This window comes from Microtus oregoni, unplaced genomic scaffold, assembly GCF_018167655.1.
Source record: "Microtus oregoni isolate MIOR12 unplaced genomic scaffold, Mior012 000006F_ref0000085, whole genome shotgun sequence".
Lineage (NCBI taxonomy): Eukaryota > Metazoa > Chordata > Mammalia > Rodentia > Cricetidae > Microtus > Microtus oregoni.
Genome location: NW_024543065.1, coordinates 21,030,255 through 21,044,286, shown reverse-complemented (window position 1 = coordinate 21,044,286; position 14,032 = coordinate 21,030,255). Strand labels below are relative to the sequence as shown.

Here is a 14,032-nt window from a genome sequence, read left to right as displayed (position 1 = left end):
CTAGTAATCAAAGTATTTTAGATCAGTGGCATGGGACAGGAATAATTCAAGAAAAATTAATTCTCTGGAAAATAAGCTTCTTTCCTCCCTCTCACTTTGCCACTTCTGGCAGGTGAGAGAGCCAGCCTGGGGATCAAAAGAGTGGGAGAGCTGGCCCTGTCTCTCATTGACTGCAGCACACAGGAGAATGACCCCTGTACCTCACCTGGGCATCATAGTAGAGCTGACTGTGTTGACAGGGATAAAAGTGAACCAGCCCTGAGGGTGTCAAAGTAGGAGAACTGAGCCCACTCTGCTTTGTTGCTATGTGGTGTCAGGGTGAGGGAAAGCATCTCCTCTTAGCCACCTGTGGCAGGTGGGAAATCTGGTCTGGAGGCCATGAGAGTGAGAGAGCTGGTCGTGTCCCTCCCCAAAGGCAACACTTAGGAAAGCAGGCCCAGATCCTCACCTGGGCATCATAGTAGAGCTGATCCTGTTGCCAGGGATGAAAGTGAACCAGCCCTGAGCGTGTGAGAGCAGGTGAGCTGACCTCACTTCCCTTAGTTGCGTGTGAGTACTGGAAACACAACTCAAATGCTCTCAAAGAACAGCAAGTACTCTTAACCACTACATAACTCCAGGTCATAAAAAAATATTGTTAATTATATATTTATGTGTGGGTGTATGCTTATGAATGTGGGTGCCCTTGGAGATCATGATATTGGATCCCATGAAGCTGGTGCTTAGTTTCCACATTCCTTTTCAGATGACAGTTTGTACTGACAAGGAGGCAATGCAATAGATTCTGATGAAAACGGAAACAAAGTCTTAGGAGGAACAGGCTAGAGACCTTGCCATTATTTCCTCATTCCTTCATCCATCCACCCATTAATCCATCCATCTATCTATTCATCCATCCATTCATCTATCCATCCATTGAACTATTTATCCATCATCTGTCCATCATTCCATCCATTCGTCTTTCCATCCATCCATCCATCTATCCATCCATCCATCCATCCACTCATTCTTACTCTGTAAATCAGTATTGTGCTGGGAGAAAAGTACATAGGAGTGTGAAAAGCCCATGCTTCGCCTGTAAATATGGTGCATAAAAATATAGAATATGAATTATTAACAAAGTATGATTAATTATTGGGAAGGTAAATGAAGTTTTGTTAATTTAATTGTGAAACAGAGTATACTAGAATGTCATAATTACCACTCCAGAGGAAGGCATGCATATAAGAATATTTGGGCAGCACAAATTCGCCTTAATGAAAGGGAAAAAAGACACAATGTTGAGTGGGTGGATCTAGGAAGCATTGGGAGGGGAAGGAGAATATGATCAAAACATATACAAAATTCTCCAAGAACTAACAAAAATAGTTTAAAACAAGAGAAAAAAAGTAAAGAATTTGGCGATTTGTCTTTACCTGAACTTGGGCAGGTAACACTATGAAATGCTTTCTTTGGGAGTCTAAAAAGAATGAAGCAAACTGTTGCTTTAAAAACTATGATGTAGGCGGTGAAGAGAGGGCTCAGCAGTTAAGAGCACTAGTTGCTCTTGCAGGAGACCAGGATTTGGTAGGTGCCCCTCAATAGAAGTATGTAAACTAGTCCAAATGTATTACTACCATTTTAAAGAATGCATACACCTTCAAGTTCTGTAATTTCAAGAAATGTAAAATTATTGAAATAACTAGTACAAGTTTGTTGTTTTTCCTGAAGTAACCCAAATGAAAATAACACTTGTTAGAATCATACAGAAAGAAGAAGCTCAGTGTGGAGGCATGTGTCAGCAAGTCTAGCACTGGGAAAACTGAAGTAGGAGTGTAGTGGGATATCATTGTATTTTGATGAATAAGTCGTCCCTGAAGACCAGAGGCAAAGTTAGAGCCATTAGAGGTCAGGCAATGGTGACACACTTATAATTTCAGGATTTGGGAGACAGTATCAGATGGATCTCTGTAAAGTCAAGACTACCCTGAGCTATACAAGATCAATTCAAAGAAAATCCAAGTGGTAGTGGCTCGCACCTTTAATCCCACTTTTAGGGAATCATATGTCCTTAATTCCAGAACTAAATGGAATATAAAATAAGAGGAGAGAGAAGCTCTGTCTGTTTAGTCTCTGGTCACCCACTCTTGTAGAGGTACGCCTTTTCTAATGGCTTGGCTGCCTTGCTTTTCTGGTTTTTGGGTTAAACCCTAATATCTGTGTCTGGCTTTTTATTATTTGTCCTACATAGGAGAATCATAGAAAGTGATCCTGTATCAGAATAGTTGGGCAAGTTTTCCACACAGAGAACTCTTGTCTTTGTAATTACTAACCATAAATTCTAAAATATTAAAAATATTTTGACAGTTACAAGGTTTTTATTAATCTGTTAAACCTTGCAACTTTCATCTCCAGGGTCACTGTACTTGGTTCAATCCTGCACAAGAGAACGAGGAAGAGGAAAAAGAAGACGAAGAAAAACAAGACAAAGGAGAAGAGCTTGACTACATAGAACAGGAAGAGGGGCCTCCTCTTTTGACATCAGTCTCTGAAGATTTAACTAACTTTACACAGTGTTAATGAGAACTCATAAACAATACATTACACACATGTAGTAAACACGTAACTGTTGGAAGCCCTAAAAGGGGGGCAGAGAGCGAGGTTTCATCCCTTCTCTCCTTCCTGGGTTCTGTAGGGTGGGAGTAAAGAGGACTTTGAGCTATACTAACTCTTACTAGTTTTATTCCATAATCATGAATTGTCTTTCCTTTGATAATAAAACTATTCCCCTGGATGCACATACTTCTCCGTTAGTAAAGTCTCCATTGCAAAATGTTTGTACATATCATTAGATGTTCTATATATTTAGACATAAGATATGTATGTATATGTGTGCACTACATATACATCCTTACAATTATATTTGCCCAGGATACTCATAAAACCCTCTATTAAGACTCCTCCACTGCTGGTGGGAATGAAAACTTGCACAGCTTCTTTGGAAATCAGTATGGCATTTTGCCAGATAAATGGGGATCAACCTACCTCAAGACCTGGCAATACCATTCATGGGCATATACCCAAAGGATGCTCAATCACACAACAAAGAAGTTGTTCAACTATGTTTACAGCAGCATTATTTGTAATAGCCAGACAGGGAAAAATTCTAGATGACCCTCGACCAAAAAAAAAATGGATAAAGAAAATGTTTTAACTTTTTATACCAAATGTTGAAGTCTGTCCCATATTTATAAAAATCAGTTCAGTTACCAGTAGATTCTTGTTCTGTTTGAAGTTAAGCTTATAAATTTCTCATTGGGTTCCAGATATTCAGAATATACCCTCTTGGACAACATGGCTGTCCTCAAATCTTATTCCACAGTATGCTTTTGCTGTCCTTAGATCTAATCTTTGCCCTGGAGCATATGCCTTTTGCAATGGCAAGTAAGTATCTCACCACTTACAAAGCCATATGTAACCAAACTCCACAGCTTATATTTTGATGAGTTCAAAACCAAAATAAGATCCTCCAAAACATAAAGCTGGGAAAGGATTTATTCACCCACAGCAGGTAAGCAAAATATTGAAATCCAATTCAAAGCCCCTCCCTGGCCAAAGGATGGAAGGTGATGGTTTTGTCCAGGGAGCCCATACATTTACCCAAGGCAGAGATAGTCCTGTGTGTAGTGTACTGAGCATAAGCATAAGCCCATTCAATTCAAAGTCACAATCCAGTAAAGAAAGATTACAGATATATTTTGACATGTGTTTAGCTGAAATTCATAAATAACATGACTTGGGAATTGAATCCCAGACAGGAATGACTCTGGGTATTCCTAGCTTGCAGGGTAAACTTTAGATAGAAATACAAGACTCACTGAAAGTACATTCATATAAGCATTTGGCATTGAAAGGTTTGCTTAGTGTCTGACAATTGTAATTGTTTAGGCTCTGGAAATTATGTTATCACAGATGTTACTCCTGTCTTAACTCCTTTTGGCATGTTAGATATATAGTGTGCGGTTTATTAAAATGACTTTTGTAATATAGTTAAGATGAAGTTCAGAGCTAGAGTAATTCAGGGTTGTACTTTTTCATCTTAATTATCCCATTTATCTATATTGGGCATGGATTTACAACACTCCCTCATTAAGTTAGTGGAGAGTTTAAGATGCAACTGAAATTGTTGAGCATTTTGAAAAAAGTTATTTAAAATATTCTTTATTTAAGTGATCACTTTCAAGGGAATTAGGATCAAGAGACTATTACAGCTTCCTTTATACCTTGCTGAGAAAGAACACAGTCCCATTTATCTTGTTTGTTTCTTCCTTAATTGGTATCAGAAAGCTCAAATAAGTAGGTAAAAGCTGTGCTACCTTGGTTAGACTAGCCATTAAAGCAAGCCTCATGATCAGGTGTTAGCTAGCCAACACAAAACACTTTGTGTATGTCTGATCCCTTGTTTCTAAGAAAGAAGAGTGAGTTGGACACATGGGAATTTGGAAGGGGTTGGAGGAAAGAATAGGATGACATATATTGTATGACAAAATTTAGAAACCATAGTTAAGTCAAAAGTGAAAACCAATGGCCACTGCGAGTTTGACTAAGCTCCAGAGAGTAAATGGGCAACATAAATTGGACATGTGGCTTTATTCTTTATTTATTGGGGGGTCACAAGGGTCAGGGGGCAGACCTGGAAGGACTGAGAAGTGAGTGTGATCGGATTGTATGATGTGAAAATTTCAAATAATTAAAAAGCAGTGCATTGAAAAAAAAAACAAGTAAAAGCCAAGCATTAAATTACTTACCATGATAGCATGAGGAAGAGACAGTTTTGACTTTTTCCCTCACCTTATTCTCTTCCAAGGATGAAATGGATTTGCAGAAATGTGTGTCACTGATATATGGGCACCATGAGGTCATGTCTTTGAGAAGGAACCCCAGGAAAAAAGACTGAGGAAGTTTTATGGAAGTGGAGGTGGGATCATGTGTAGGGGTGGGTCCTTCCAGCCAGACCAGAACACCTAGAAGGCTCTTGAGTTAGGAATGCTTAACCAGCCTAGGGGGCAGATGAAGGCTCTTAAGTTAGCGGTGCATGACCAGCCTTGGAAGCAGATAAAGGCTCTTGAGTTAGGAATGCATGAACAGCCTAGGGGGCAGATGAAGGCTCTTAAGTTAAGGATGCATGGCAAGGCTTGGGGGCAGAGTTCTTGACTAGAACTCCCACTAGCAAGGCAGGGGTGTGTGTTGACTGGTTATGCATCATGCCCTAAGTGGGGTGAGGCCTACAAGGGAAAACATCTGCAATTTCCTATGATCTGGCCTGAAAAAATAGCAAATCACTTTTAGCTACCCTCATTCTTCATCCAGTCAAGGCTAGCAACTTTCAAATTTTGTAGAATATCTCTGTAAAAAATTAAATAATTGTGTAATGGGAGAAGGCCCTTTCTTGAGGAAGGTATAGATATACACTGCATTTTCGACAGGATCTGGCCTGTTTTTTTTTCTTTTCTTTTCTTTTTACTGAAAAAATTTCTGCCTCCTCCCCTCCTCCCATTTCCCTCCTCCTCCCCCTACTCCTCTCCCCCTCCCCCACTCCTCTCTCCCTCCCCCAACTCCTTTCCCCCTCCCTCTTCAGTCCGAAGAGCAGTCAGTGTTCCCTGTCCTGTGGAAAGTCCAAGGTCCTCCCCCCTCCATCCAGGTCTAGGAAGGTGAGCATCCAAACAGGCCAGGCCCCCTCATGCAGTAGGATCAAAACCCAGTGCCATTGTCCTTGGCTTCTCATCAGCCCTCATTGTCTGCCATTTTCAGAGAGTCCGGTTTTATCCCATGATTCTTCAGTCCCAGTCCAGCTGGCCTTGGTGAGCTACCAAGAGATCAGACCCACCGTCTCAGTGGGTGGGTGCACCCCTCGCGGTCCTGACTTCCTTGCTCATGTTCTCCTGTTGATAATAAAATTAATGAGATTATGGGTAGGGCTATTGGTATTTTGTTTCACATAAGTGATATAGAAGTGATTGATGTGAATGAGTGGGAGTGGAAGATAAGGAATATGGGGATGGTTATAATAATGTAGATTAGGAGATATAGGGTTGTTAGTGATGGGTTATATGGCAAGATGGAGACTATCCATCCTATGTGGGCGATGGATGAGTAGGCTAGGATTTTTCGTGTTTGTGTTTGGTTGAGTCCATTTCATGCTCCAATTAATACTGAGATAATGGCTGATAGGATCAGAAGGTTGGGGTTAATTAGTTCGTAGAATTGTAATAAAATAGATAGTGGGGCAATTTTTTGTCAAGTTAGAAGAATTAGTCCAACGTTAAGTTTAATACCTTGTGTGACTTCTGGTAGTCATGAGTGAAAGGGGGCCAGTCCTAGTTTGATTGCTAGGGAAATAAAGGTTATAGTTATGATTGTGTTGTTAGTTTCGGGTTGAAATGTTCATAACCCTAATTGTTTGAAGTTTAGAAGAATAGATAGTAGAAGAATTATTGAGGCGGTTGCTTGTGTGAGGAAATATTTGGTTGCTGCTTCAGTGGAACGTGGATTTGGGTTATTAATTATAAGTGGAATAAGGGCTAGTAAGTTTATTTCTAAGCCGATTCATATGACAAATAAATTTGAGCTTAGTATAGTGATTATAGGTCCTGTTATAATGGTTGTATAGATAATTATAAGTGTAATTGGGTTAATTAGTACGGGAAGGATTTAAACCAACATTTTCGGGGTATGGGCCCGATAGCTTTACTAGCTGACCTTACTTTTAGAATGGGGTGTAATGGGTAGCACGGAGAATTTTGGATTCTCAAGTATAGGTTCAATTCCTATTGTTCTAGAAATAAGAGGGTTTAAACCTCTATGATTTACTCTATCAAAGTAACTCTTTTTTCAGACATATTTCTAGGTGTACGGTGGAATTCTTGCTAAGAAAATTGGGATAGAAATGTGTCATATGCAGAAAGCTAGGGTTAGGGGCAGGAAATTTTTTCATAGTAGGTGTATTAGTTGGTCATATCGAAATCGTGGATAGGAGGCTCGAATTCATAGGAAAAAAGCTGTAAGTATTAGGGTTTTTAGTATGAAGTTTATTGTGTAGAGTTCTGGGTTGTTTAAGTTGTGGAATGGGCCTAAAAATACAATTGTTGAAAGAGCATTTATTAGGATAATATTTATATATTCGGCTATGAAGAATAGGGCGAAAGGTCCAGCAGCATACTCTACGTTAAAGCCAGAGACTAATTCTGATTCCCCTTCTGTCAGGTCGAATGGGGCTCGATTTGTTTCTACTAGAGTTGAGATAAATCATATTATAGCCAATGGTCAGGCTGGGAATAGAAGTCATAATGTTTCTTGTGTGTAGATAAGGGATTGGATCGAGAAGGATCCGTTTATTAGGAGGACGGATAAGAGAATAATTGCTATAGTTACTTCATATGAAATTGTTTGTGCAACTGCTCGTAGGGCTCCGAATATTGAGTATTTAGAGTTGGATGCTCATCCTGATCATAGAATAGAGTAAACTGAGAGGCTTGATGTGGCTAAAATAAATAGAATTCCTAGGTTTAAGTTAACTAGAGGATGTGGTATGGGTAGTGGAATTCATAGGCTTAAAGCTAGTGATAAGGATAGTGTGGGAGCGATAATAAATAGGGTTGTGGAAGTGGCTAGGGGTCGTAATGGCTCTTTAATAAATAATTTTAGAGCGTCTGCAAAAGGCTGAAGGACTCCGTAGGGTCCTACGATGTTTGGGCCTTTTCGTAGTTGCATATAACCTAGAATTTTTCGTTCGACTAAGGTAAGGAATGCTATGGCGATTAATACTGGGATTAGAAGTGTTAGGATGTTAATGAAATACACTATTAGGGAGAGGATTTGAACCTCTGGGGACAAGGTTTTAAATCTTACGCAATTTCCTGACTCTGCCACCCTAATAAAACCCTTGTCTAGGGTGCTGTTGGACAAACTTACTAAATTGAGATAATTTCATATATTAGTTCTAAGACACTTGTGTTAAGGAGGCCACATTTCTCTTATCCTTTCGTACTGGGAGAAATAGTTAATAGATAGAAACCGACCTGGATTGCTCCGGTCTGAACTCAGATCACGTAGGACTTTAATCGTTGAACAAACGAACCATTAATAGCTGCTGCACCATTGGGATGTCCTGATCCAACATCGAGGTCGTAAACCCTAATTGTCGATATGAACTCTTGAATAGGATTGCGCTGTTATCCGTAGGGTAACTTGGTCCGTTGATCAAATATATTGGGTCAATTGGATTTTCTGATACTTTGACTTGTAGGTCTTAGTTAAAATCATTCGGAGGTTTTTTTATTCTCCGAGGTCACCCCAACCAAAATTACTGACTTATTTCTTTTTTTTTTTTGTTCCTTTAGGGTTGCTAATTGATTAAGTAAGTCAGGAAATTAAAGCTCCATAGGGTCTTCTCGTCTTATTATAGTATCCCCGCCTCTTCACGGAGAGGTCAATTTCACTGATTAGAGGTAAGAGACAGTTGAATCCTCGTGAGGCCATTCATTCCAGTCCCCAATTAAGGAACAAGTGATTATGCTACCTTTGCACGGTCAGGATACCGCGGCCGTTGAACGTTTGTCACTGGGCAGGCAGTGCCTCTAATACTTTTTATGCTAGAGGTGATGTTTTTGGTAAACAGGCGGGATTCTTGTTTGCCGAGTTCCTTTTACTTCTTTTAATCTTTCCTTGTAGCACGCCTGTGTTGGATTAACATTTTAGATGCAGGTTAGCTTTATTAGTGGTGTTTTGGCCTGTTGATGTTAACTAACAATGGTTATCCGGGTTGTTATAGGCTTGTGCTTGGAGAACTATGTTCTTGTTACTCATGTTAACAGTATCTCATCTATATAATTATAGATTGACCCGATTAGTATAATAGGAATTCATTGTGGTTTTTGAGATTAAGAAGTTCATAGTGTTGAGCTTTAACGCTTTCTTTATTGGTGGCTGCTTCTAGGCCAACAATGGTCTTAGTGTATAAGATTTATTCACTATACAAGGTTGTTTCCATTCCTAAAGAGCTGTCCCTCTTTAGGCTAAAATTTAAGATTACATTTTAATTGATATTTCTTATGGTAATCTTAAAGTTGAACTGAAATTCTTTATCGGGTAACCAGCTATCACCAAGCTCGGTAGGCTTTTCACCCCTACCTAGGAGTCATCCCACTATTTTGCTACATAGACGGGTTGGTTCTTTGTACTGCTCTTAGGTAGCTCGTTTGGTTTCGGGGTATCTAGCTTAAGGTCTCTTAGTTAGATTTTTTTCTAGTTAACTCATTATGCAAAAGGTACAAGGTTTAATCTTTGCTTATTTTTACTTTTAAGTGTTCTTTCATCTTTCCCTTGCAGTACTTTCTCTATAGCTCCTGAGATAGATTTCTTTCTCCAATACTATCATTTTATCAAATGGTTTGTTTTATTAAGATTTATAGTTGAATGTAGAGTTTGTTAGGGCTAGGCTTGGTTCATGATGTCCATTGGTTGTGGAGTCTTCTGGGTGTAGGCCAGATGCTTTTGTTGTTAAGCTACGTCATGATTGTTCCAAGCACACTTTCCAGTATGCTTACCTTGTTACGACTTATCTCCTCTCGTAAAAGTTTGATAAAATTATGTATAGTTCTTGCTTATTTAGTTTGAGGAGGGTGACGGGCGGTGTGTACGTACTTCATTGCTCGATTCAATTAAGCTCTCTATTCTTAATTTACTACTAAATCCTCCTTTGTCCTTTAGTTTCATAAAGGGTAGCGTAATGTTCTTAATAAGAAAATGTAGCCCATTACTTCCCACCTCATTGGCTACACCTTGACCTAACGTTTTTATGGTGATTCTCTTGCTTACTTTTGCTCCTTTTTAGGGTTGCTGAAGATGGCGGTATATAGGTTGTATTAGCAAGGGGTGGTAAGGTATAACGGGGTTTATCGATTATAGAACAGGCTCCTCTAGATGGATATAAAGTACTGCCAAGTCCTTTGAGTTTTAAGCTGGGCCAGTAGTTCTCAGGCAAATATTTTTGTTTCTAAATTATTGAGGTTTAGGGCTAAGCATAGTGGGGTATCTAATCCCAGTTTGGATCTTAGCTATCGTGTATTAGATATGTTAGAATTACTTTTGTCATTGGTTTTAGGTCCAGCGATGAATTTTCACATATTGGATGGGTTTTAATTCTATTTTGTTTGTCTCTGTTAACACGTTTTACGCCGAGAATAATTAGTTTGGGTTAATCGTATGACCGCGGTGGCTGGCACGAAATTTACCAACCCTTGAAGAGGCGTGGCTTAGTCAAACTTTCGTTCATTGCTTAATTTTTATCACTGCTGGGTCCCGTGGGGGCGTGGCTAGGCAAGGTGTCTTTAGCTATTGAATGTACTTGATACCCTCTCCTAAGAGTTAAAAGAAACTCTATGGGATTTGACACTGGTCTATGGAAATTTGCATGTGTAATTCTGCCTCCAACTAATTATAAGGCTAGGACCAAACCTTTTATTGTTTATGGGATGCTAGCATCCATCTAAGCATTTTCAGTGCTTTGCTTTGAATAAGCTACATTAACTAGAGTAAAAAAATCAATACTGAAATTGTACTTGAAAATTTTTGGATTTTTGACTTGTTTTTTGGTATTGATTTTTTATTTTTTATTTTTTGATCAATACTAAATTTCAAGCTATATTTGGGTGATTACTCGAATGTACGAGAACCCGGAAATGGTCCCTTGTTCTTGGAGGCTAGGTGGGAGGTAGAAGTTATGTCTAACAAGCATGAAAAATATGCGCTTGGGGGTTGTTATGGGAGAAAAACATTTGCATGGTTAATACGACTTATTTATATGTCCCGGTCCAATTAATTAATATGCTGATGGGGAACGTATGAGGATAAATGACACTTGAATGATAAGTTCGTCTACAAGGTAAGTTGAACTTCATGCCTTGACGGCTATGGGGAGGCGGAGCATACCGAAAATAAAAGATACCAACTGCCCGGGATTACAGTTATGACAGGCGTGGGCTGATTAGACCCGTACCATCGAGATGTCTTATTTAAGGGGAACATATGGACGATAAAGCATTGTATGGCCCTGAGGTAAGAACCAGATGCCTGATAAAGTTTCACATTAGTAACCCCCAAGTTAAAATGGGCCCGGAGCGAGGAGAGAGGCATAAGGTGGGCGGGTTGCTGGTTTCACGGAGGATGGAAGATTAATAGATCAAATGAGGAAAAGGATAGTCGTATGGATGAGAAAGGTTTATGACTTAATGGGGTATGGGGAGTCTTGCAGTTATGTATGAGAAGCATTAATTAAATAGTTGATCTTAATAGTTATGGTTTATATAATTAATGTTGATTAAGAATTTAATGTCTTGTATAATTAATATATAGTACATGCTTATATGCTAGGGGCATATAAATTAATGTACGATATACATAAATGTATTATGTGTTAAATAAATTTATGTACAAGAAGTAGTTTAAACAGAATGTCAGCTTTGGGTGCTGACGGTGGGGGAGTAGTCCTTCCTTCTTGATGTCCTGAGAAAAATTTTTTTCATTTCTGGTTTACAAGACCAGTGTAATGTTTATACTATCAGGACATTTAATCTAGATCTAGGATGTTGTTTTCAATTATACCTGCGATTGGTATAAGGATTACGATAATAGTAAAGTAGGCAATTGAAGCTGTTTGTCCAATGATGATGAATGGGTATTCAACTGGTTGACCGCCGATTCATGTGAGGATAAGGAGGTCCGCTACTAAGATTCAGTATATAGTTTGTGTGATTGGGCGAAAGGTAAGTGCTCGTTGTTTTGAGGTGTGGAGTAGTGGTATGAAGGCTAGAATTAGGATTGATAAGATTAATGCTAAGACACCGCCTAGTTTGTTGGGAATAGATCGTAAAATGGCATAGGCGAAGAGAAAATATCATTCTGGTTTAATGTGTGGTGGAGTATTGAGTGGATTTGCAGGAGTATAATTATCAGGGTCTCCGAGAATATCTGGGAAAAATAAAGTTAAAATTATGAAAGCTATCAATAGGATAAGGACTCCTAAAAAGTCTTTGATTGTGTAGTAAGGGTGAAATGGGATTTTATCTGCGTCTGAGTTCAAGCCGGTTGGGTTGTTTGATCCAGTTTCGTGTAGAAATAATAGGTGGACTAGTACTAAGGCGGTAATAATAAAGGGCAGGATAAAGTGAAAGGCAAAGAATCGTGTAAGGGTAGCTTTATCTACTGAGAAACCACCTCAGATTCATTCTACGAGTGTTGTGCCAATATAAGGGATGGCTGATAGTAGATTTGTAATTACTGTGGCCCCTCAGAGTGATATTTGTCCTCATGGAAGTACATAGCCTATGAATGCTGTTGCTATTACGGCGAATAATAGGATAATTCCTATATTTCATGTTTCGATTATATTATAAGAGCCATAGTAGACCCCGCGTCCTACATGTAGGAATAGACAAATAAAGAATATGGAAGCTCCGTTAGCGTGTATATATCGGATTAGTCATCCGTAGTTCACGTCTCGACAGATATGGGCTACTGATGAGAATGTTGTTGCTGTATCTGATGTATAATGTATGGCTAGGAACAGTCCTGTAAGAATTTGGATAATAAGGCAAAGTCCTAGTAGAGATCCAATGTTCCATCATGATGAGATGTTTGATGGGGCTGGGAGATCAATGAATGAGTGGTTAATGATTTTGATTAGTGGATGTTTTTTTCGGATGATTGTCATTAGATGTTTCTATAGTTGAATAACAACGATGATTTTTCATGTCATTGGTCATAGTTAAAGTCTATGTAGGAATTATGACAGAATTAATTTATTTTTTAAGTTTAGTAATTGCGGTAGGTTGTTTAGGTACTTCTTTGAAGCCTTCTCCTATTTATGGTGGGTTGTGTTTAATTGCTAGTGGGTGTTCAGGTTGTTTAGCTGTGTTAGGGTTTGGGGGTTCGTTTTTAGGTTTAATGGTATTTTTAATTTATTTAGGGGGAATATTAGTTGTGTTTGGTTATACTACTGCTATATCTGCGGAAGATTATCCTGAAGCATGAGTGTCTAGTTGACTGACAATTGGGATTTTATTTATAAGTATTTTTATAGAGGTAGCTATATTATTTGTGAGTAAATATTATGAAGGTGTAGAATTAATGTTAGAGTTTAATAGTATAGGGGGGTGGGCAATTTATGATGGTGATGGATTGGGATTAATGGGTGAAGGGGGTGCAGGTGTAGCTGCTTTATATAGTTGCTCTGCATGATTAATAGTTGTTTCTGGTTGAACTTTATTTATAGGAGTTTTTATTATTATTGAGATTACTCATGGAAATTAAGTGAGTAAAACTACAGGGATACAAATTAGTGTAATTAGGAATGAGAGGAAATATAATTTCACTATCCCTTTTTGGGTGCTTAGTGTAGAAGAAGTTAGTATATGAATGGTGGAAGTAACTTTTGGGATTGCTTTTTCTAGTCAGATCAGGTCTAGTGTTGTTAGGGCTGTTTTGAAACTAGTGTTAAGTGATTTTAGGGGTAACAGTCGATGTATAATTGTTGGGAAATAGCCTAGAGAATTTGAGAATGAATTTATTGGTGAAGGTTTTGTTGGTGAGAGATTGCTTGTTAGATTGTTTAGTTCTAGTGCGATTATAAATCCTGCAATGGTGGCTATTAGAGCTGTAATTTTTAGATATCAAGGTATGGTTATTACTTGAACAGTTGTGGGTGGGATGTTGTATGAGATAAAAAATCCTGCTAGGATACTTCCTAATGCTAGTCGTTTTATTGGGTTGATTAGTAGCGGGTTATTTTCATTAATAATAATTGTGGGAGGAAAGCGAGGTTTAGTCATAAGGGCGAAATAAATGATTCGTATGCTGTAAACGGCTGTTATAGAGGTGGCTACTAATGTAATTAATAGGGCTCAGGCGTTGGTATAGCAGGTATTGGCTGCTTCGATGATTAGGTCTTTAGAGTAAAATCCTGTGAGAAATGGTGTTCCTGTTAAGGCTAAGCTTC

The 14,032-nt window shown here is 38.7% G+C and overlaps 1 protein-coding gene and 1 pseudogene across 1 annotated transcript; one reads left to right on the top strand and one right to left on the bottom strand.

The window, feature by feature from the left end:
* LOC121449287 overlaps positions 1-14,032 on the top strand; it is an 81,375-nt pseudogene that overhangs the window by 57,868 nt on the left and 9,475 nt on the right.
* LOC121449231 (humanin-like 13) lies at positions 8,401-8,728 on the bottom strand. Its single transcript, XM_041653535.1, has one exon. The coding sequence runs from the start codon at positions 8,515-8,517 to the stop codon at positions 8,401-8,403; it is 117 nt and encodes a 38-aa protein (XP_041509469.1). The 5' UTR covers positions 8,518-8,728.